Source organism: Cyprinodon variegatus, unplaced genomic scaffold, assembly GCF_000732505.1.
Source record: "Cyprinodon variegatus isolate N-32 unplaced genomic scaffold, C_variegatus-1.0 Scaffold426, whole genome shotgun sequence".
Classification (NCBI taxonomy): Eukaryota; Metazoa; Chordata; class Actinopteri; order Cyprinodontiformes; family Cyprinodontidae; genus Cyprinodon; species Cyprinodon variegatus.
In genome coordinates this window covers 227,728-253,686 of record NW_015150879.1, presented here as the reverse complement: position 1 = coordinate 253,686, position 25,959 = coordinate 227,728, and the positions used below count along the sequence as shown (strand labels likewise).

The following is a 25,959-nucleotide window of genomic DNA, read 5'->3' as shown; positions in this document are numbered from 1 at the left end:
TCTGAGGGCTCTGTGGAGAAGAGCTGGGACACTATCAGGAGACAGGAGACAAACCCTCTCAATCGACTGGCCTCCAGGGACGGGAACATGGACCAAGGACTTAAAACTAAACTCATAAAGAAACAAACATGAACTAGCATAAATACATCAAACGAAAAATGATGTGGCCCTGAAAGCTGGGCTGAACCCCATATAATGCAGCGGAAGCAGGCAAATAAGATCAATGATAATTAGAGCACAGGGAGAGAGCGGCAGGTGAATGAAGTGAGTAGTTAGATCAGCTACCGGGCTGCAATCATGACATAGTGCCTCCTTTGTGGCCATAATGAACAGGGGCATTTTTGCGTGTTATTTTGCAACAGATTTTCAGAAGTAATAGAAAAGACAAAACTGTAGCTGTATTTGAGTTTCACTTTTGGAAATGTCTTTACACATATAGCATATGTACATTGCTTAAGTTCCCAACATGAATTTTGTTTGTTAGAATATTATCTGCATATTGATGAAGGTACACATGCAAAAAAAATAAACAAAAAAAGTTTGCACACGCTGTCTTCTGAATTGTAAAAGCAAATCACTGCACCTTTGTCAATCTCTACTCTATGCCTTTAAACATGTTTGGACCTGCTGTAAGATGTGCAAACCTTCTGAACACAAAGACCATATTATTTTGTCCTATGAAGATTAGAATCTTAGTGTAATTTGTTTTAAATAGGGCATTCGCTTTTAATTTGCACACATTCTGCTTGATCCAGAGATGTCTCTGACTAGAGGTTGGCCTTCATGGGCTGAGAATTTAGAATTGTTATTCTAACTCTCTTTTAAAAGTACTCTGTTATCGATATGGAATAACCATATAATGAAAGTGCTTCTCTGGGTACCTTTACTCTCTATACAAAAACTGTCAATTTTCAAAAGCAGAATTCGTTGTTTATTTGTATCTTTTTAAAGGAATGAATTTAATAGATTACTTTCAGCTAACTGACTTGAAGTATGTATAAATGGGTAAAAGAAAGGCAGCATAGCCTTACTCTATGATCAATACAGCCAAAAACAAATTCCAGTCAGCCATGTACTTTCTCTGACAACAAAACGTTTAGACTTTTTAAACCATAAAGTTTAAAAGCCTTTGTATAGAATGATTTTCCATACTCAGTCAGTTATTATTACTATATTATATGGCTGTCATTGGATTCTAGCTTGAGTCAAAACATCACCTAAAGGATCCTTGATCTACGCTCATTTAATCTCATACTGCAGCTTATATTTCCCTTCCTCTGTTTACCTACTCGCTTGGTTCAATATTTATGTTGAGTTGTTCTTTTGTCCTTCGTCTTCCTACTGTATAGACCCTTAAGATTAAAGGCTTCACGTAGGAGGATGAAATGCACAGAGTGGCTTAATCGGCTGTAACTCACCCCACCAGCCTATAATGAGACCCACTTCATGCTCTATTAAAAGCTGCTGGATTCAATGAAGCCAAATTCAGTAATTGGACATAGAGCATATGATGGGTTTTGCCGTAGACACTTCCATGAACTTAATAACTGTTATACCACTGCCCACTCTATCTGGGAGCTAAAACAGAAAATCACTAAAGGCCTGGAGTTTTGAGGAATGTCCAAGGTGACCCTAGGTTAGAAAAAATCAATATGTTGCCCCCTTATTACTTTTGCCCTTAAGTATCTGTATAACCTTACACAGCTGGGCAAAAACAAAAAGATTTCTGTTAAAGGTGATTGACGAGTGAAAATGAAGAGAGGCGAAAGTCTGGAGTTTTGTTTCTCTGAACAAAGTCTAAAGTTTGAATGGGTTGAGGCTTTGTGAACGGCCTGGCCTTGTGTTCCGTGGGAAAAAAATGCTCTAATTCTCTGGTTTTATCATCAATCAATTACAGAAGGACAGTTAGAAGAAAAAGCCTCACTCAGTTTGAAATTCTTCTCATTTTCTGAAGTACAATATTTATGAACATAAATTCTCCTTGCGTTCCTCAAATTCTACCCATAGTAATCATTATGAGGAAGGTAAAAAAAAGAAATAGCAGAAAGATCTTGAGGGATGAAACATTTGGAAAAAAATGTTAGATACCCCACAGTGCACTCAGGTTAAACAAATGTATTTTTGAGCTTATTTACCCCTGTGGAGACATACACTTCTCAACACATGGGCTATGCAAATTTTTATATTAGTTTAAGGGAATATCTTCAAAACCATCCATCTTGACACCCCGGGAGTCTTGGATATTCCTCTGCTTTCTTCTTCTGTTATTAAACTGTAAATCATTTCACAGAGCAATCTTGAAACAACTAGAACCAGAGCTGCTCCAGTTTACTGTTGCAGTAAAACCTGGTTCTTCACGATGAAGCAAATTTCACAGTAGCTCATTCACACTGCCAGGAGTGCTATAAAAATGTATTGTGAGTAAATTACCAAATGAACAATCTAGTCACATAAACTCACAAAGTAATCTATTCCTCACCTCCCTTTAAATTATCTGCTTTTACAACTCAGTTAATGTCTTTATGCTGGTGCTGTGCAATGCAGTTTGGAAAGAGTTGTTTTTTGTGACATGAGAAGTGAATAAAAAAACAGAAATTTACTCATTTGCTTTTGGCAGATGAGCAGTATTTTCACTCTGGAGGTGATGTAAAACAAGCAAATTGTTTGCATTGCAGGCTATCCGCGTTACACAGTGATTGGTGACCATGGCTCAGGGGAGCATCATTTACGCATCCAGCGTGTCGAGCTGATGGACGACGCTGTGTTTGAGTGCCAGGCCGTCCAGGCTGCCATGAGGTCCCGTCCTGCTCGGCTCACTGTGCTGGGTAAGTCAAATCTAAGCACACTTGGTAGCCATTTAACAATACAGCTGTAGAAGAGCCAAGATGAGCTGGCCAAGCTCATGGATAACTAATGGCCTAAAAGTATCTTCATCATTTTGTAATGATTTTCTAAAATGTATTGGTTCCAGTACTGAATAAACATGTCTGTGATTAGTAAAAAAGGATGGTGAGCCTGAAATAATGCCCGGGCAATATTTGTCTTTTGTTGATGAGATAAGGCTGCAGGCCTAACCATTCTAGGAGCGAAACCCTTTTGAAACCCGTCTGTTCTCTCAGAGCATTTCCCAAGCAAAGATATACAATATCTAGAATAGGGCGCTTTCTCTTCATGCACTTAATTTCCCTTAACCTCCATGTTTATCTAGGGTGTTTCAGAGTCTATTTTCTCTGTCAGTAGTGAAACTAGAATGGCTGTGTAAATATCCTCCTTGAAATTCTGAATTCCTTTGCTTTTGTCGTTCAAGTGTTGTATTTAGTGGTGGTCATGAAATCGTAATACAGCATATTTAATGATGAAAAGATAAATAATGGTTTTATCACAATATTCATACTATTCGATTTATTTGAATTCACCCAAATGGCCATTAAAAGGTTTATTTATAACAAATTTCTTTAAGATTTCCCAAGCAAAGATTAAAAAGCAAAAGAAAAACACTAAACAAAGGGCTATTATCAGTTATTAGGCTTTAAAACAAATACCCATGGATTTTTTTCAGAGTGATCAAGTGTAACAAAACTAAAAACACTTTGGGAACATTCAATGTCTATAACAGCCACAAACCTTTTAAACGTTTTAAGCTTGCACAATGTATTTCAAATGAGCATAAAAACCTGAAATGATCTGTTAATAAAACTATACCGAGTAGATCACGATAACACTTTTTCTTTTGTGTTGCAAGTTTTAACATAGGTTATCTGCCTGTATCCTGATAAAAACAGTGCAAACAGACAATGAAAAAAATCTACTCTCGCTCCCTGAAAGGTTACTGTAGTCAAATTCTACTTTGATCCTTCTACAGTAGTCAGGTCTAGCGGTATCCCATGGTCTCATCCCAGTGGGATATGCAAGGGAAATCTCCAAAGGGAAGGGGCCAGCAGTGTCTAAACCTGAAATTCATTTAGCAACTCCAACTATAAGCTTTATTAAAAGAAAATAAAATAAAAAAGATGGGGGAAATAGACTATATTGGAGAAAGGTTGTAATTTTTTTCCCAGTTATATGCCTTTTTACATTTTATAGGCGCATAAAGGTTTCTCCAACATTCATATTTGCACGCTGGGTTGGCTGTAAACTGGCTTTAACTCTCCCTTAGATGTATGTGAACAAGTGTGTGAATCCAAGATTATTAGACATAATAACATCTCCACAAATACCATGATCACATCCAATGAATGCTGGGTTCCAGTGAAGTCTTGAATAAAACCTTTATTGTTATACAAACGTGGAAAATCGCTCATCTGGTTAAAAATAATTATTTTATTTTTTTTCACCACCATCACTGGCATTTTGGAACATATTTGAAGAATCTTCACAAAATGAGCTGTCATTAAAACAGTCATAAGATAAATCTATGAGACACCTGTTAGGACATTTCACCCTATTAAAAATTTGTGTTTTAATTTCTTTGCATTTATGAAGTATCCATTTTTAAAATCACTTCAAGCTGGAGGGTTCACCAAGTATTAATTTACTTTTAGTGGGGTACCACCGAGGGTTGCCATGTCTGTCTTATTGAGTAATACTCCAAAGCACCTTCGAGCTTCCTGCTGCCTGATACAAATCTCCCTGACTGAATGGTTGCTGGGGAAATAGTTTGGTCCATAACAGAGTAAAGAGAAGAAGAGAAAGAATGAATAAAAAGAGAAGGGGAGACTGAGCAGGGTTGTCTGCCACGCATTCCACACCGTCAGCCACTGATCCACCTTATTGATTCAGCCTAATGAAAAGTGAAACTAACGATTTGTAGGAGAGCAGGAAGCAACGAAGAGAGGAAAAGAGAAGACAAAGTGCAGCGTAACTTTCTGCGGTTGGAGAGTGCACCTAACAAATGGATATAAGTGATTGTGCTTTGTTTCTAAAACATAGAAGTGTCTGTTGTGGCTGAACTTTGCACTTGTGACTTCAGTATAGTGTCACTTCCTTATGACATATTTCAGCCTTTAATCTTCTACTTTTTGAACATCAGGGGCAGAAACAAAAATGATTTTTAATTTAGTTTCAATCCTAACTTGATAAAGGGTAATTGCCTAATGATTTGATGAAATTAGGTAAGAGATTATATTTCATGAGGTGGCATTAAAGCTTCGCTCTTTTCTACCAAAGCTTTAAACCCATTAAGATATCTTTGAGAATTTCAGGCAATAATATATATACATATATCATGTGTTTGCAAACGTAGTTTTAATATTTATAGAGTTTTGTTTTGCTTTTGTTGTGTTGTTTTCGGTTTATTTGTGTGAATATGTCACTTTTCTGTTTGTTTTTTCTTTGTTTTTCTTATTGTAAAATTCATCTAACTCCTTTTTCTTAGATTGTGTCCGAAAATGCTTTAAATAACAAAATTTGTCTTATTTTTTGTAATTCATTAAATTAAATCCCTGGAATAACTATTAGTTATCACATCTAAGACACCTTTTATCAGATCATGGATGCAAATTATTAAAAAGCTAAAATTCATGTAAATTTGTTTTTTCCTTTTTGTTGGAAAAGTCTTACTCTAACACTAAGTGTATTCAATAAAACATCTTACTCACAAGACACCATGATACAATAAATATTGTTTACTACATTGAAGAAGATATTTAACGATTTATATGTATAAAACAAATAAAAAACAAATAGATAACCGTTACCTATTCATAATAATGTTTCATTAGTGCTTCTGCTGCAGTTTTCTAAGCTTAACTACTAAGGTGGATCTCATGCCTTAAAAGTGTTGAAAACAATGGGGTTTTCCAACTACAATACTCCAGTGTTCAATATTTCTGCTAATGTTTGACAGAACAGTTTAGATTTTAGATTAGAGATGATTGAAGGCTAACCAGAGAACCTAAGTTTAGGTTCAGGAAGATTTTGCAAAATGAATGCTTTAGCGCCATTTTCTGGTTGCCATATCCTCACAAGTTTCACACCCTCTGTAACCTGTTTTTGATTGGCTTAACATTTCCCAATATGAACATAAAAAAACAAATTACAAAAGCTAACTGACTGTAAGCATTCTTTATTAGACAGTAGTAGTATTGTAGTGGTTTTGTGCCAGTTTGCTTTATTGTGTTCAGGGTATTTTTTTGAATAATAAGGTTTAACTGCAGCAATGTAGGATAACAGAATAATTGTGTTTGGAATCTTTTTTTTTATAATAAGAACCATTTATTTGTGTTAAATTAAGTCTTTTCACTGTACCGATGATCTACTTCTTTTAGGGACTTATTCTTTCTCTCCTTTGGGGTTTATTGGTGTTTGGCAAACCAACTTTAATTCACAATATTACAACCAACTGAGTCTGGAGCAGGAGATTAAACATAAAAGAAAGAACAACAAAAAACACCAACAATGGATTCTTTTATCAACATTACTTTCTTTTAAGCAGCATCCCCTGGTGTACCCGTGTACCTGGCTCCACTTCCTTCATTTGCATCAATCCACATTAAATCCCCACCGTAAGCTGTTATTTACCTATTTGCAGAAGAAAAAAAAAGACTATTTCACAGATCTTTAAATTTCATTATGCCAACTTAGAGAGACAGTTTTCTGTACACATGGTAGCAATGAGAAATTGCATTTTATTTATTTTTTCTGCCTTTCTCTGTTGCTTTACCGAGGTAGTTTATCATCCCCTCCCAAAAGGTAGAATGGAGGGTGTTTGTTTAATCCTCTGCCAAGCTAGATGACTTCTGAAAACACTGCCAAAGAAGGAGAACTCCAGGCTGACGTATACGAAAGGTAATGGAGGAAATGTATGCAAGTACAGTGTCAACGCAAACTCCAAGCTGTCAATTACTTGCCAGTGTGTGACAGTGTTTCTACTGACTGGGAAGATGGCTATAGCAACACACACCTACATAATGGTCACACACTCATAGAAAACCACAGGAAGATATTCACACAGGACACACGGCCTTTAGGTTTACCAGCACTTACTTTCACTCACACACACATACACACACACCTACACACACAAAAGACTTAGCTTTTCCTTACCTGACAGCAGAATAAATCTACAGTAAAACTCTCCCCTGCATCTTTCATAACTCAATATCCACCCAAATCCCTCTGTGTGCCATATCAGAGGAAGCTCTCTTCACTGATTTGATAAGATTGGAAATAACAAAAAAAAAAGAAATATTTGCTCCCACAATGTTCATGTAATAGTTTTCTTATGTGTCTTTTTTTCAGTTTTCTACTCTTCACCTTAACACTAAGCTATCGCGTTTGAAAGACAAGCAATTCAGTGAAGGGAAATGTTCAGGACCCAGTTGACCCATCCAATTCCAAGGAAATATGGCATATGGCTTTATTAAACCCTCACCCACTGCACCCAGCTGTCAATGAAGGAAGAGAAAGGGGATAGATAAGACTAACAACATCAACATTTTAAAAAAATTTAGAGGAAGTCTCTTTTGAAAATCTCCTGGAACTAAACTGACAGTAAACTTAAACCCATAAAAGCATTAACACAGCTTGCAGACTATATTCACGGGTGCCAAAGGGAAAATCAAGGTCTTGTGAATTAGTCATGAGGGAAGAGAATGGAGGGTTTCAGGTCCAAAAACAACCCCTGAGGCCAATTATACTATTTCTAGTAAGTTGGCAATGCTTCAGACCTTTGCTCTAATCTTTATACCTTAGTTTTTGAAACACTGGCATGAGGGAGAGAGGCCACTATTGTCTGATTATAGACATAAACAAACAAAAAAATGCCCTAAGTGTACACATGTAGCAGTCTATTCGACAATTTAAGATGTGACGTAAAAAATTATGTGGTTTTTATTATGATATAAATTTTTATTTGACAGTATTTTTTAGATCAGAATTTGGTCCTTTTTCAATAGTTGTATTATATTTATACTTGAATGAACTTCATTGAAGCTTTCCCTTAATTTAAAAAATTCTAAACTGTTGTGAACTCAAACACTTCCATTTGATCTCTACTGAACTTTTTTATTCACATTCTTTACAAAGGAATTTTTTTAAACGTAGTTCAAGAATCTGTTTGATTTTATTAACTTTATCCTATGATATTAGCTCAATTCATGTAACATCCAGAAGTTCCAATCAGAAGTTCCTAGCTACTACCTTTCTATTAATCTTCTCAGCTATTCATGATAGTTTGTTGGAGGCATAAGGTTTTTGCTGTTAATGGATAAAATCATCTTTAATTGCAGCAATTTTAAATGCTGTATACCATCCATAGCATAAATTATAAGCTATATATAGCTATTGAATATAGTTATAAAATGTATAAATTATTGCAATCTTACTTACCCATCTTTAAATTTGCGGAGGGCTCTGATGACAGATGCACTCTTCTTATTTAAAGTGCATCCACAGTCCATCAGACATATTGCAAAAAAACCTCTCTGAGCCTTCTGATGTCTCAAAAATAACACATGCTGCCTGTTCCGTGCAAAATCAACTATAAGGTCCAACACCTCTGAGACATCCATGTGTAGAAAATCCCTGGTAGTGGATAAAGTAATGAAATGTTGAGAGTAAAACATGTCCATTTGCAGACACCATCTTTGTTTTCTAGGGTTTGACCAAAGCTCTAGTCACCTAAAATAGTTTATTTTTATCCTTTTAAAAAAATATAAAAATGTTTGCATTCAAAATTTGCCTTAACGTCTTTCTGATATATATGGTCATAGTTTCAACCTGTGTTTCTACTATGTAGTTCAATGTATGAGACAAAGCATTGAAGACCAACTACATTATCTCAATCAAATCAAACCATTGTTAAACAGACTGAAATTAATGGGATTGAATATCTTGGCCTTAATAAGAAAAAGAAAATTTCAAAATAGCTTAAGTCCATCACTTGAAACCACAATTTAATTATGTTGTGGTAATTTATTCATTATGAATATGCTACATATAACAGTTTGAGATATAATCATAGGCCTCTGTAGAGATAACTGCTTTAATCCTAATCAAAAGGTTCCTTTGATTTATACCAACTGTAGCTGATAAGCAATTATAAAAAAAATCTATGGGCATGTTTAAGATACAAAAGGGAAAATGATTATACATATGGTACTATTTTTTAACTTGTATTTTATTTTTGCTGACAATTTTTCAATTTATTTTTGTTAGATTAACATTGAATTTTATGCTGAAAGAACCATATTTGATGGGACAGCTTGTTCAATAATTAACAGGAGATTTATGAGAAGTTGTTTCAGGGAAACTCAAAGACATTCCCCAACATTTGTCAAAATGAAAAGCATTCATAAAACACAATGTGATGCTGGTTGTATAACAAACATAATTGATAGCATGCCATTTGAACAAACCATTGTGGGCAACATATTTGTTTTCCTTTCCCTTTGCATTGTTAATGTTTTGGACCCACGCTTCGGCAACGATATTCATGTGCACAAAGGCCCAAGGGTATCTTTTGTTATTGTTGCTTCCAACTGCCAACGCTGAATCAGCCATTTTTAGTGAATAAGTCAGAATTCATTATTTCTCAAGGATCATGCTGCCATGTTTTTAGTAATGGAAATGAACTTGAAGGGCATGGCATAAAAGTCAGAAAGACAACAAGGTAGGAGAAAAAAAATCACTGTAATTGATTAGTTTAAACTTTGCATGATAAAGTGCACCAATTACTCTGTATACATCCATACATTATATATATAAACTGTTTGATAACTCAGAGGGGTTTAACATGCTTTAGAATAATGTATGGTACAGACAGTTGCTCGTCCTTCTTTGATTTTCTTGACTGAAAGAAATACAGTAATAATAATGACTAATGATTTTTTTCATGAAAAGAAAAGATGATTTAAGGAGTAATTGAGCTAAATTAAACAACCAATTAAGAATTTGGACTCACCCCTTATTGCTTAGTGTTTTAGTTAATTCTTACAATGGAGCCATGATTTATTCCTAATCACAATACAACCATTTACAAGCACACTGAGACAAATAGGAATATAGTATACAATATAGTTTGTAAATTTTTAAAATATATTACTGCTCACAATAACGATCTTTAAATATTTTAACTGCTTCAAAAACTTTGCTCAGTCAGTTTCATGAGATAATCATTTTAATGTCATCTCATATATCTTTCAGCTTCTCATAGAGGTTTCCAGCACTTGTTGATTCCTTGTTCTTTACTTTTTTTTTGTGCAGTTCATCCCAGGCCAGCTTGATTGGGTTATGGTTGGACTATGGAATGATTTTGCTCAAATCAACAGTCTTACCTGTAGCAAAACATGCCCAGACCAACGAGTAACTTCCACCATGCCACACTACAAGCTTATTTTGACCCCAAAATCTCAAACTTTCACTCGTTGTAGACAGAACTGTTTTCAATTCGTCTTTGTTCCAGTTTCTATGTTCTTTTACCCTCTGAAGTATCTCCTTATACTTTGAAAAAACATCTCTCATATTAGCTCTTAATTGGCTTGTTTTGAATTTCAGTTGTGATTTCAAACTTTGGCTGAAAAAATCTGTTTAAAACATCTCTCTTCAGGTTTTGATTTATACACAATGGCATTAATTTTCATAGAGTGGAAAATAACTGTATTTCACCAGTAAGAAAATGGGCCCATAATTTGCTCACTGGCAAATTAAATGTATTGGATATTTTGAGTATTCAAGTTTACGCGGTTGCATGTGCCTGCATTGGCACTCTCCATGGTATCTGGTTTTACTCCACAGTTCAAAAACATTAATTTTAATCGAACTGGTGACTCTGAATTTATCTTTGGGGAGAACGTGTGTGGGTGTGCAATGCTGAAATGTGTGCTGGCCGTGCGATGGGCTGGCAAACTGTCCAGGGTGTACGAGCCTCTTGCCTGTATCTAGCTTGAACTTCCTCCAGAAACCCCCTAATGAACATGAGCTAGATTAACTGCATAGAGTAAATGAGGGACATTGGCTAAAATATACAGTGTGTGTGTTGGACACAAGATAAAAAAACAATAAAAACAACATTTAAAAAAACATTTTAGCAACTCTGAATAAAAGTTAATACGATAGAGATTTATTTATACCGGATTCGTGTTGTGGTGCCAATATCTTACAGTAAATAGGGTGTAAAGATTATGAATTACAGTCACCCCCACTTTTTTTGTTACTTTTGTGTTTTTGGGTTTTTTTTATTATTAAATGTAATTTAAATGTCAAAGACTGAAAATAAAATAAAAATGCAGCTGGGTATGTCTTGAGACTGTTTTATCTTTATTGATTACATGCTGTGTAAAATTTTCATGGTAAATCTCTTAATTTTTTTAAGTAACTTGTAAAAAAATTGCTAATTCAAAAGTAGATTATAATGCAACATTTTATCCAAATAACAAGTATTCATGTTTATTTGTTGGGTTGTTTTCCCCTCAAAATATGGCTTTTGAAAATATTTAAAAGGAGATTCTATCATTTTAAAAGGAAATAATGTTAAAGAATGTTTAATGTCTTAATTTTTTTATGTCTTGACATTTTCTTGAATCCAGATTGGCCTACGCTATACAGTAAAAGGGCCAAAGAGGATATATATATATATACACAATGTCTGAACCTACTGTAAGTGTCTAATTGAATAATTGTGACCACGCAAGTCTATTTTAAAAGCAAAAGAAAATCTCCAATTGAGAAGCAACTCAATTAAGAGGTGGCTTTAGGCTTCTTTTAAAACCGTTTTATGTCTTTTACTGTAAATGGTCCCTATAAAACTGTGTGAGACATTTTTTTTTATAAGTCTTATTAAGTTTGGCAGCCTTCTGCTTAAGTAACCGAATCCTCTTTGACTGAAGCTGGGTTAAAGCTCACCATCCCAGTATTATAAGTGCATATAAGTGGAGATAAAATGTCCTAAACTGCAGTCGTTCTAGAAGAAAGTCTGACTGTAACATTAATATTTCACTGCCTTTTCAGTAATGTTCCCTGCAACTTGAGATGGCAAGATAACTACTTCTATGATATCTAAGAGGCTGGGAACAGGTGCGTGATTATGGCTGACAGATTGCATGTAGGATTTTTTTTCCCCACGTATATCTGCACATTTCTGCCGAAGGAGAAAAGATGACGTGAATACATCTGTGCTCTGTAAAACAACAGTTCCGACTGTGTACAGGTGTTGAGCTGATTTTGAATTCGCTCTCTGCACTAAATGCGATTTCCTCGGCTGAAACTGTAACTCTCTTCTTCCATTTAGAGGATGGTGTAAAAGTAGTTGGGCAAATAATTGGCACAATCTAAAAATAAGAAGCTACTATTTTTATAATGTAAATTGGAATCTGAAACGCTGAGCAAATGCCTCCTCACTTTTAAACACAAAGTAAAAAAAAGACGCACAAATATAGTTTGAACATGATGAGGAACAATGTCAGCACCCTCGCAATCTGTGCTCTGTCGTTTGCAGCATTGAAGCAAGTGTTTGACAGCTCTGGCATCTCCTCATTTGGTCTTCATATATACTTTCCTTTCTTTACATCTGGTAATAATATTCATAGATATTGTAGACTATTAATGCAAAATCCCTCTAAATTATGTTAAATGCTGTACTGGGTGGTGATTTCTGACCCCTTTAAATGAGAAGGAAATCCAATGTTGGGGAGTGGGGTTCCTGTTACATTTAGGATTTCTATATTATGTATAACATCTTGTAGGAGTAACACAGAGCCATAAAACCTGAACCTGCCATTAAGTTAATTTACTTATGTCAACTAAATCACCTGATCCAAATTACTTAAAAAAACTAACAATTTTACAGTTGTCTATTCAAAATTCCTTAATTAAATCTGCAAAATCGCCTGAGTTTCTAATCCTTTTTTTACAGGTTAGCTAAATAACATAGCCAAGTGCATTACAGTGTGTAGTCTTCAGTTCTACAGCGGAATTACAGACTATTAACCTAAATGTACTGCAAAGCAGCAAAGTTGGAGCCACTAGTTCACACTACGTTTGTGCTGCAAAACCTGTTGTTTTTGCGGATTCTATGTAAAACATGTCGATAGCTGTTTCTTAGGCGATTAAAAAGTAGAATTGGCTTAAACTTTTGACACAAATTCTGTATGGTTTGTTTGTGTGTGCGAGAGTGTGTGAGGGGGCGGTTGACCCATTGACCTTTAAAACTACCATTAGCATCCATTAAAAGCAACATAAAAAAAGTTTTAGCTGTACAACCAACACACACAGAACAAGTAATTCACACCAAATATTGTATGATTTCATGGATATATCCCCGTTGGCCATATCTGTTAACATAAAGGAAACATCCAACTGGGTAGTTGTTTTAAATCCTTACCAATTACAAATTAAAAGCACAGAATCATCATCCTAATTCTAGGCTACATGTTAACTTTAAAAATGTATTAATACCGTATTTTTCTTATTAGTTTTTCAGAATCTCATATTAAGGAATGTTTTTTTGTTTGTTTGTTTCCTTATATATTGATATTTACAAGATAATACGCCACATTTATTCAAAAGGTGCAAGAAATATGAACTCTGACATAAAAATGGTTTTGGGCCACGTACAACTCTAGCTAACTGATGTTTTCTCTATGATTGACCAGTCTCTGTATATTTGAGATTGTTCAGTTTAAAACCCCAGTAGTTCTGTTGTTTTAAAAAACTATATAATCAGTTCATGTGGCACCAAATTTTATTCTCTCCTTCCAATGTTTAGTCTGAACTTTAGCTAAATGTATTGTTCAATAGCGAATATGTTGATCGACTGATTTGCATTAAAAAGCAGATAAAAAGCTCTACACAATAGTGGTCAGTGAGTTTAATTAAGTCACTGCACAAATACATTACTTTATTGCGGGCGAAAAATAAGAAAACTAAATATTTAAATGTTTCTAGTATTTGATATGTGTTGCCTGGCTACTCATGGGCTTTTGGAGGAATTCACTAAAGCCTTTATGTCTTTTTGGATACTAACAGCTACGTGGAATTGATAAGAATGAATAGGTGTTGACGCATTTTCTGAAAAACTGAGCTAAAGTCCAGTTACCTCACTGTTACTTTACCATCAGGGACAATTTTCCACTCTAATATATTATGATGACAGAAGATCAAATAAACATTTTAAGACACTAAGAGCTTCAAGCTCATACACTCTCACAACCACCTGGAATATACTCTGATTACTATGTATGACTCTAAAATGCTATTATAAATGCTAAATTAGACAGACTTTTTCTGATTTTACCTACTACTCCATCATTTACTAATTCTATTGGTAACTGTGTCCATTAATTTGCACACATGGGGCTTAGGATACAGTGGTTTTCAAACAGATGCAAAATGACAGCTCATGGAGGAGCCTGGTGATCTGGGCCAGTGAGCCGAACATGTCTCACGTCTCCACCTGCGCTGGGCATTCCTTTTCTCATTTACTTTTTTTTTTTTTATCTATCTATCAATAACTGCGCAAGCTGTTGCAACGGGGCGACAGGCAGCCTGTTCAAGCATTCGACAGAAATAAACCGAAAAAAGCTCATTGCTGAAATGCTGCATAACAATGGTCACACAATGTCTTCATCTTCCAGCCTCCCTATGAGGAGCTAACTCTTGCTAATTTGTGTGAAAAAAATATATATATTTTTTTCCTTCTCACGTGCTCACACTCCTGTAAAGTAGGGGATGGTTTGTATATTCCAGCTGTCTGATTTGGATGAGTTCTTCCAACACCGGTTCAGACCTGTGAATACCAGCAAGTTTCCTATCAGCAAAATCAGTTTAAAGCATATATTTTGCCCACTATATCGGACATAATCTACTTCCCAACATACATGGTGTTTTTTGGGGCTTTTTGTATGTTTTTTTTCGCTGAGGAATTTTTATGTTTCACAAATCTTTTCACAAAGGCATTTTTAAGTCCGTCAAGGGTCTAACCATGCCCCTCTTTGAGAAGATGGACTACCGTGCTCCTCAGAGTCAATTACACATTAATATGCTATGGTTTCATTTATGGTGATCTTTGATTTTCCACTAAAAGTTAATTACAACAAAGCTCGCTCTGTGTGACATCACTTTCTCTTTTTTTATGTGAGAAGCGAGGTTCGAATTTAATAGCAAGATACATCTTAAATAATAACAATAAAAGTTCTCAGACAAAGAATGACTAAGACATTTTTCTGCGTTAAAAATAAAAGAGAGGAATGTATCTAACAAAAATACAGGCTGGATCGGCTGATGTAATGGTCTGGTTGTGACAGACTAATTTGGATTTTTCTCTTCAGAGAGAGAGAAAGAACAAAATGACTGCTTGAAGCTTGTAACTCACCATGACATCTGTGATCCCGAGAATCCACCAAATCAAAAGACAAATCAAAATATGTGACCCTATTAAGATCTTTCAAATGATTAAAGTAATGAACTCACTGTATCTGGGAGCTGTTTTTTCTTTAGCTAAGACACAAACCTTACATCTTTGATTATTACCGACAGGCAAATCCTTTGTGGCAGCTCTGCAGTCTGTAATCTTTGATTTGTATAAAACCTGTAATCATTGCAATACTTGCAAAACCTGATTTCTGAAGTTGAATGCCCCCAGGTTTCATGGAGAATGAAAATTGTGTTGAAAGGGATTTCATTATTATTTTTCAGCAAAAAAAAAGAAAAGTCAGTGAAGCAGGGTTAGCAGTGAGTCAGCCCTGTAATTAAAGAGGAGCGATCAATCTGTACCAGTGACCACACTACTTATGCCAAGTCCATCGAATGGCTGCAGTAAAGAGCTAATTTAGAACCATTAGGGACTGCCAAGTTTGCAAACAGCCCAGTAATGATGATGGCTGATTCAAGTTCAAGGCTTGGCCTCTGTATAACAGTCAGACCTGGCAGTCACAGGAAGGGGGAGACATCTGTGGAAGATCTTACATGAAGAGAAATATCTTTTTTTTTTTCATTTCATTTTCCTGGTAATTTGCATGTTCATTAGATGTAAGGTAATTGATCAAATCTTCCTCATCCCCTTGGCTGACCAGTCCTTTCATCTAGCAAGGAAACTAACCACAAAAGTATTCCAGTGTTGCTGTTTTGTTTTTTTTTAGCTGATCACGAGTCTGCTCAGTGTTTCAAATTGTTATACTTTCTCACATTTTGTTAAACTATGTAGAATGCTAAATGAAGTTGCTTGTGATTTAATATTGGAGCAAAAAGGCATACACCACATGGTTTTAAAACTGCTTTATCCACACCACAAAACAAACCTAAAAAGGTTGACACAGCTTTCAATCGAAATTAAGAGATGGCTTCAATTAGGAAAACGGTTAGGAGTCTCATCGTAACTGGCAGAGATGCAGAGCACAACAAATGAAATACCCTCGTTAGAAAAAAGATAACCTCATTAAGCCATGTAGACACACTAATAATTGAAAGGAACTTATCCTTTTAAATAACTTTTTTAGCCTACATGCGATATGCTATGTGGGGCTAATAATAGTACATGTGACAGTAAACACACAATCCTGCATGCAACATAGAGGTGTTAGCTTTATGCTGTGAAGATTATTTTTATTTTCAGGCAGAGACACAAATGCTGGTCAGACTTAAAAGGAAAATTATTGGAATTAAATACAGAGAAAGCTTTAAAACTAAAAATATTGAGGTTCACCTACCAGCAGGACAATGCCCTTGAACATACAGTCAGAATAGTCCATGTCCAGTTGTAAGTGACTAGTGTTCTGCATGTCTTGGATACATTCTTGCTCCAACACAGCTAATTCTAATACTTTAATAACCTCCTTAATGTCCCACCATTACCACGTGTTTGGAATAGCTCAGTCAAAGTCTAGACCCAAATCCAGATTAAACTCTGAGAAAAAACCTTTAAAATTTCTTGGATGTTTTCCATCTAGTTTCACCTAGATTCAGCATCTTTCTAGGAAAGGTGAGCAAAAAGATCCACTCTCTAGGTGTGCAGACCTTGTTATTTACCTGTGATATATCCACCAAAAGTTGATATTCTGAAGCAAAGGGTGGTTCTGAATGTAAAAGGGTTCAAGGGTTATAAACACCTTGGCCAGGCACTGTACTTTACATTTAGACAACAGTTTTCTCATTTGACAGCAAGGCTGCTGCTTTCTCCATAGAACTTGAAATGCATTGAAGGACAGAAAGAGATTGAAGCGGCCAAGCCAAATGCCACCCCTCCAAGTGTTTTTCTGGCATGTAGCCCTCCTCTTCCACAGTGACATGACCTAAAGGTGCATCACAGCGCTTTTACTTCTGCCCGACTCTCATGTAACTCCAATACACCTGAAGAGTAGTGGAGCAGACATTTTATGATGTTTTTTGTGCATCTCACATTGCCGCTCCTGAAAGGGAAAAGTAAGGCACAGTGTAACTGAGACTAAAGGCTAAAATGAAGCATATAGATTATTCTATTCAATAAAGACATAACCAAGTTCATTAGTGGTGTTGCTTTTGGAAGCTAGCACCTATACACAGACACCGGGATGTGTTAACATGCCGTGAGATTATATTTTTTTCTCCTTGGAGAAAAGGATAAAAAACTTGTGATCCCACCTTTTCAAAGAGCTTTGAGCACTTTGAGCAGTAACAGGAAAATCACCCTGCTTGAATGTGCTCTATTCAGGGCTGAGTCCTATCAGTCACTTACTGTCAGACTCTCCTATCTAATCTTCCCCTCTCCATATGAAAGCCTTTATGGCTGCCTTATATGCCTGACATTTAATTAATGTTTCAGTCATGTGTGCTGGAGATTGCTGACAGCAAGCCGATATCTCTGGATCTTTGCAATCAGCTGTCATGGAATGAGCCTCACTTTTATTTTGTCTGCAGTTCTGGCTTATAGTGCTGTTCTCATCCTCCTTTGCACATTTGCATACCAAGCAGGATTGTTAGCATGAGAATAAACTAATGGGATCCTCCTCATGACCTTCTTTCCAATTGATGATGAAAGAACAGAAGGTGGCCACATTCTCACAGAGATTCTCTCCACCTTGCAAAGATCAGGATGCTCGCTTGTCTGACCTGCTTGTTTTGACCTGGGATTCCTCCGCCTCTCCCAACCCTGCACATATTAATGAAGTGAAGATGAAAGGGAGCCATGCCAGAACCAACACTGCATGGCAAGCTTGAGCACATATAGGGAACAACTGATTCTGAAATGTCTTGGAAATAGCAGATTTGCTGGGCCAGCTGGCCGGAGTCGAAGTAGTCTGGTCTAGTCAGAGTACAGACTTGAGTGTTCCCACGCAGGTCTGAATCAGCCATTACTCATGGTAAGTATTCAGGGCTGATGGGTGTGTTTTCTGATTATTTGAGCAAGAAAACATTTCCCATGATTTTAATCAATAATGTTATGTGAGGCAAACGCATGAGTCATAATGTTCAGAGACTGAAAAAACACCCCCATCTACTAATCAGCTGAAGCACACACACAAAGATGTCTTTTTTATTTTTACAAAAGACTGATTTAATTGTGCTTCATCCCTATTATAAATACATTTGAAAATATTCACTTAATTTTTAGCAATAAAATAGCTTTTTGAGTTTTTAAATTAACGAGGGGGGGGGTGTATGCTTTTAGGATTATTAACAGGATAGTTGTTGTTTTTTTACAGATACAACTAACTTGGGCTTTATGTTTAACCTGTATAGCTGAGGCCTATGGAGTTGTTGCATTTTGTTTCAACCTCTTGAATCACTCTTAAAACTGTTTTTACTCTTAAAACTGAGCTATCTAATTAATAAAACAAAGCAAACAGCAAAATCTTCAGGGTTTGCTTCGTGTTTGAGCGACATTGAGAAATCTGTTGCAAATCTATTTTGTCAAGTGAAATTGTTATCAGTGCTGGGAATCAATCTAATTTGCGACCTAAGAAGAGGAAGAAAAAAAAAACACAGATTAGTAAAACTTGAACCTGGTGATTTTATGGTCAATTGGAAATTGCATGAGTTATTTCTCTTCTGTTGGTCTCTATTACATAGAAATTTATGATTGTAACCTTACTTAGGCGAGGTTTAGCTCTCTTCCTTCTTTAGGCATACTTAAGTAAATACTTAAAGTAAATATATAAGGAGCACAGTAATATCTACCACCTGTGTGCCAATTACATCAGGTGACTTTAAACCTTACTTAGTTTTCTTTTTATTAACTGTCCTTATGGAAGGTAAATCAAGGAAACTGTGAGATTATTGCTTCCTTTTACAAGAAAAACAAATCATATATTGCATATCCCTCCTGACCAGTGAGCTAGTGAATGAGACCTACCTAAAATTAGTTCATCACTAGATGACCTAAAGACACAAAACACACCCCTGCACAGATTGAAATATGACCCTGTTGATGATGTTGCTTGTTTTGCAAAATAATGGTATTTTGTCTGTTTGGGGAAGACAATTCAATTCAATTCAGTTTATTTATATAGCGCCAATTCACAACACAAGTCATCTCAAGGCACTTTACAGTTCAACCAGATCATACAGTCAAATGGATTCAAAGACAGAGTTCTTAGAATGGATCCACAATGTTAGAGATTTAATTCAGAACCATCTTACTCCAAGACAAAAGTACCAAAAACTGTAGCTCTACAGTTCTTGATTCATATTGCAAAATCTACTCATTGATTTGTGTTTTTCCATTTTTACCAAAATCTTTGATTTGTGGAATACGGGCTCCATATTTATTTATTGAAGATTTGTTCAACACAATCTTGTCTTTACCTGTTTTGTAATTCAAAGATAGAAAGTCACCCTATGAAAATGTACCCCTCGGTTCCACTATAGAGTGGAAGCTGTGTGGCTCTGTTTGCTCGGTATGTTTCATGGTTGGTTGCCAAACTTGAATCTTCTTCTGACCACATACATCAGAAGGGCTTTTTTCCCCCAAAACAACTGCAGCAAACTGGGTTTTTTCTTTATCTTGAAGTATTCTCTGTGAACCGAAGAGATGGTTATGCGAGAAACTAATAGATTGGCAGATTCTGAGATGGTCCAATCTCCCCATCTGGCACCAAGAGCCATGCCACATTGAAAGTCATTTAAATCCCCTTTGTTCCCCATCCTGGTGCCCAGTTCAACCCTCGACACCAAGTTACTGTCCTTTGATCGCCTTTGTATTTGTGATTTCTGTTACTGTGATTAAAAATTTGATTTTACATGTCAGGCTTATGCCCATGTGAACTCCAGCTGTAATACTGGCCTTTCCAATTTTACTCATTTTAATTTTGTTACTAGTCCTTGTAAATACAAAGGGCTTTTAATAAGAAGAAGTAGCCAGAAATATCAGTCAGTGGACTGAATTAATTAAGATCTTATAAGTACGGGGCTTTAGAGGAAATCCAGTTATCTGGCTTTGAGATAAAACTTTGGAATTTGTTTGATTATTCACTTCTAACTAAAGTAAAGTTGATGAAAGTTATTTTTTAGCTCATTTTAACAGTACAGTATGGAATGGTGTAGAAGGTATTCTATCTTTATAGGCTAATCTTGATGCACATACCTTGCGACACAAAAGTATGCTTTATTCTCGTTTTCATTAAATCTACAAACACATCCCAAATTAAATTTTTTTTCTTTCTTTTCATCCGTCCCCGATCTGTTTGACAGCAGATATCTCACCCCTAACAACCTCTCCAATCATGACGCTATTGCAGGGGAAATATGGCAGCTGCTTGCAAGCCTTTGATTTCATCTTGCCCCAGATCTGCATTGTAATGAGAACTCAGGTCAATCAATAATTCACAGCAGTTTCACTTATAAGAACGAAAGAGAGAAAGAGAGAGAGGGAAGGAAAAAAAACAGATCGACTCATGGGTAAAACAAGAACAGGACTTTGATGTGTGTCATCGGAGGCTCACATACAGTTGTGATGCTCTCCTTTTCCGTTTGTATTTGTCAACACTTAGAGAGGCAAAGAAGAGAAAAGTACAAGTGCACGTCTGATCAGTGTAATGGATTTGACTGACTTACATCTACCCGAGATGTGTACTGTATGTGTGCGCAAGCTCTGCAGTGATTGTCAAGAAAGCTGATTGTTGTTTGGAGAGCCACGCTGGGACTCTGGCTTCCTACCCTCAAACCGCTGCATATAGTGTTCCTCTTTTAGTAAATACATTTGTCTCACTGCAGTTTTACCCATCCAAGGACAAACTGGGGAGGAAGGAAACTGTGTGCATTCAACAAACACGTCTAGTGAACATCATTAGAAAGATAAAAATTAAGTCATTAATAATTTGTGTGAATGCAGTGGAGGAAACAAACTAAATGAAGCGTCTTTTATTAACTAAAGCAATACTACATGCTGGTTTGTCTCTGTATAAGGAACCTAATAATTATCGCTTCCAGGGCTTACAACTCTCGTTTCTGTGTTTACATGTCAATAGTTCCTCCAGACGACCCAGTCATCAGTGGAGGACCTGTGGTCAGCCTCAGAGCTGGGGATCCTCTTAACCTGACATGCCACGCTGACAACGCCAAACCCGCAGCCTCCATTATCTGGATTCGCAACGGAGAGGTCCTTAACGGGGCCATGTACTCCAAGGTAAGCACTGAGGTGTGTGTCATTACAGGTATGTACACTAGTGGTATGCATGTGTGTATGTATATATATATATATATATAGATTTGGATCAGGATACAGACTGAAATGAGCACCAGTAGTGAGACACAACCCAAGTAACTACTAGTCCATCAAATATTAATATCTTGTACAACAGAGAAATAAGATGCTTATGACCCTAGTTTTATCTTTAGATTCCTTTAAAAAAATTTAATGTAGATATATTTATTTATCCTTCCTTTGATTATAGAAAGCCTGTAAACAACTTATGCTAAGAAAACAGTCCAACATCATCATGACTTTACCTTTAAATCTAACTATTGCTATGACAATTTTGGAGGATTTGCACATGGTGCAGGGCTCCATATCCTAAAGTTTGGAGCGCAATGACAACCAACATGCAAGTTGGTCTCCTGTGACCATATTATAGTTTCCTCGACTTTTTCTCCATGCATTTTGCACAGTTGCTGTGGAGTCTTATGGAGTGTGCCTACAGAAGGTTCACCATGGTTAAGCTCATAACCACCGTTTTTTAAGGACTCATAACCTGGTAATTTACATATAAAATCACTCTGAACTATCTTACAAATTCATGCTTAATAATTCTTTAGGAGAAAGAAATTTTAAATCAAGCTTATTATGACTTCTTTACATAGGTTGCTTTAGTTCTCTCATGGGTACCCTTCTCAGTTTGCCCCGTGTGTGTGTAAGTTTTTATGTGGATGTAGAGTTAGCAGCATTAGCAGTTTTCCTTGGTGCATTTACCACAGTTTCCGGGTCTTACATGATACGTTAAAGATTTGCAAGCAGTAACATGGCACACTGCCAGTAGGTTGGAATTGCCCCTATCGGTGGAATAGAGACAGACATGTGGAAAGCAAGTCAGCCTAATGTTAGCACCCTTCCAGGAGTTACATAAATCAAGGAGAACCAAAATGGCATTTGGCTGAGAGGTTGACCTTGTGGGCATGTCTGGTTTGAACAATGAGACCCCAAGAAAAAAAAAAACAAAAAAAGAAAAACAATCGACTTCCACACTTTGGATTCGCCGGAAGGTATATGAGGCTCAATACACATATTTTAACATCAAATAAGTCTGAGTGATGACACCTTTAAGGAAAATTTTAATCTGCTGAGTTTCACTGTTTGCTCTTTTGACTCCTGTGATATAAATCTTTGTAAAAACTGTTTTTCATGGTTAGTTTATATTGAAATGGTTTTAGATTGGGGATATTTTCCATATTAAGGTTAAAGTATTTAGGACTATAAGAATATATTAGCATCCAATGGTATTAGTAGGTTTTTCAACAATATGTTTAAAAAGGTGTTGAAGGAACTTTTAGATTTCACCTATTTTAAGATGGTATTATTTTACACTGATGTGGTCGGGACTGATTTTTTAACAGCATAAAAATCTCACTTAAGTTATTTGCTTTCATTGAAAATGACTTACAGTACCTATCCATTGTATTATCCTGTTTAATACATGTTCCTTTCTGTTACTACAGCAGTGTTAATTTTACTTTTCTTTTTTATAAATGTTTAGTGCAGTGCCTCAGTGATTAGCAGGTGTTTATCACATCAGTTTTCTTTTACGAAGTCAAATTTCTCAAAAACACAAGCTTTTTCTCCCCCATCTGGTTTAGAAATCAACTAAGACAAACAGATGGTGAGCTCTTTTTATTTTTTTTTATATTGGTCTGACAGAAGCTTTCTCCATTCCTACCTGTTTTACAGCGTAAGGTTTTTGGTTGTTTTCATGACACTGATTCTCAACCACAGCCAGTCTTTAGACTTTGAATGTCGCTGTAATCCCAGCCTCTTTCATGCTCTAGTAACATGAACTTAAAAACCTGTCCTTAAGGGTTACTCATCAGTTTAAATCGGCTATAGCCTATTAATGTTTAAACAAAGCACATAAAGAGACGAGGTACTTTAGGTGACTGCCCCTGCCTTCCTCCTCTCCCCATGCTGTCTCATTCCATTATTGGCTTTTTTCAAAGAGCAGATAAATGCCATTGATTGGGCCAGGGTACGGCACCGGGCCTCTTTGAATAAAGTGATTGCCAGAGGTGCTGTTTGCTAATGGTAGGCAGAGGAGCATGCTTCCTACCTTTACTTCCTCCCCAGGAGTGAAAGCAGATATGAACTCATCAGCAGCGGTAGGTGACGGATGCTGGCACGCCTGCGTTGAGTCCAAGTATGAGCTTCCCCCCCTCTTATCTCTATTGCCTAACATTAAAAAGCAATGGGTTCAATTAAACCTAGATGACTTTTCTTGGGTCCGGAGAGCAGCACAGGGACATTTTGAAAACATAATCATCTGCTCTGATGGTCTTCTCATATCCAACAGATATGATAGGTCTAATGTGAGCAGATGTGGTGGAGGGTTCACAAAGATGGCTTTACTCATGGTTTCATTTGTAATGACAGTTCTGACCCATCTAAAACCTCATCTTTTTGACCTCATGGAAAACGATTTACTGGACCAGTGGTTAAATGAAAACTCTTGTATGAAAAATAACATTTTGCAACTGCGTGTTACTTTCTAACATAGCAGAGGGTTGCTCTAACGACGCACTGCTCATCATTAGTGAGGGTAGCTTAAGAATTTATAACTGTAATATATAATGAAGAAGCTCACCAATGGAGAGAAAGAAGTGAAAAAATTAACATGTTGAAAATCCCCAATGAAATAAAAGAGAGTTAATTAAATTAAGATAAATAGCTCAGAACTTTGCTTAAGATGTCTTCACATTCACATCTGTTTCAGAATAGTGCGATAAAAATAAATTGATATAACAATTTAAGATGCACAGGTTAGAATCCAGACTTAGCTATGTTAAAGCTTTTTTCCTGCTGATGTTAATGCTTTCCATCATCATCATACCAAAGAGTATTGTTGCCATAGGGATTTTCTGGTCCTCATTTATGGTGTATTTACTTATTCAAAGTGGATCAGAGTAAGAGTCTTTTCTCTCCAAGTAGGGGAATGATTCAAAAATGATTCTAATTAATATATTGAATTGTCTATTTATATAAATCAATATTTTCCCGAAAATCTTTGCAGGAGGATTTTACATTCATCACAGTTTAATCCTGTTAAATAAGAGACTTCAACTGTGATATATATATATATATATATATATATATATATATATATAGAGATAGATAGATAGATAGATAGATAGATAGATAGATAGATAGATAGATAGATAGATAGATAGATACTTTGTACATACCACATGAATCTTTTCCTCATTTTGGTACCTTCTTTTCACTTTCGAGCCGATGTGACAAGGGCATTTCTCCACTGTGAAATCAATAAAGTGTATCGTACCTCATCCTATCTTACAGTTTCCTTAAATTTCTATCATAATGCAAGGGGTATGTGTACTGACAACTAATTAAAACAGCCAAAATATACATAATGGCAATGAAATATCTATTATAAATGTATATTTTATGGTGATTCATTTTGGTGATTTGGTATGTATTTGTAAAATGAAATGTTTGTTAGGTTATAACAATCTCAGTATCAATGGCATTCATGGTGAATTTAATAACAAAAAGCTTCTTACCATGTCAGTCCAGTTACTTATGCAGCACATATGCATTCAAGCAATTTCCTATTACCAATCCACCTTATTGGTCAAATTTTAAGATTAAAGTATCCAATCTTGAAGATTTGTTTCTGTATATTTGACTTGATACTTTTATCTTTATTGTCTGGACCAGTTGCAAAGAAGAACATAACGGGTGTGCCTCATATTTAGCTATATACTTTCTCAGCCCCAACTTGTAGCCATTACAGTTGCTTAGGTTTTAAAATTTAACATAATACCTGATTGGGTTTCTCAGGTCTTTTACATGACATAAGTTTCGTTAATTAAGGATTTTCATTCTTATAGTGAATAGATATACTTCATTCATCCTTTTCCAAGCCAACATTGATGACTATTGTTGTGTATTACACTTTTTAATGTTATGTTTGACCATTTCCAATGTTTCTTTTCTTTTCTTTTATAAAGACAAAGGCAAGGCAAATTTATTTGTAAAGCACAATTCAGTACACGGACAATACATACATATTCTGCATTCATACATGAATCACATTATAAAATAGAAGATAAAGATTTTTAAAAAATTGTAAAAAAAAAAAAAAAAAAGAAAAAAAAGAAAAATTAATATAAAACAATTGGATTACAAACTTATGCTAATAAATAGTTTTGCGCCGATGCCATTTTTTGGCCCCGATACTGATACCCAATACCTGGCTGTGCAGTGTCGGCCGATACCGATACCATAATAATGTAAAATTACTGCCATCATGGCTTTGTCAAGCTGCTGCCTACCTTTGTGAAGCAGGAAAAAATCTAAAACAAAGTGAAACCAGTTTTTATTGCCTA

At 35.8% G+C, this 25,959-nt stretch overlaps 1 protein-coding gene across 9 annotated transcripts in view; it reads left to right on the top strand.

Annotated features, from left to right (window-relative positions):
- The window catches only part of kirrel3 (kin of IRRE like 3 (Drosophila)), a 187,647-nt gene that overhangs the window by 113,508 nt on the left and 48,180 nt on the right, over window positions 1–25,959 (top strand). For 6 of the 9 annotated variants that reach the window (XM_015388524.1, XM_015388520.1, XM_015388523.1 and 3 more), the window contains exons 4-5: window positions 2,676–2,825; window positions 21,375–21,544. In XM_015388524.1, the coding sequence (XP_015244010.1) occupies window positions 2,676–2,825; window positions 21,375–21,544 (320 nt within the window). The remainder of the gene's footprint in view (window positions 1–2,675; window positions 2,826–21,374; window positions 21,545–25,959) is intronic. The other 3 variants (XM_015388525.1, XM_015388521.1, XM_015388519.1) reach the window with 1 other exon arrangement.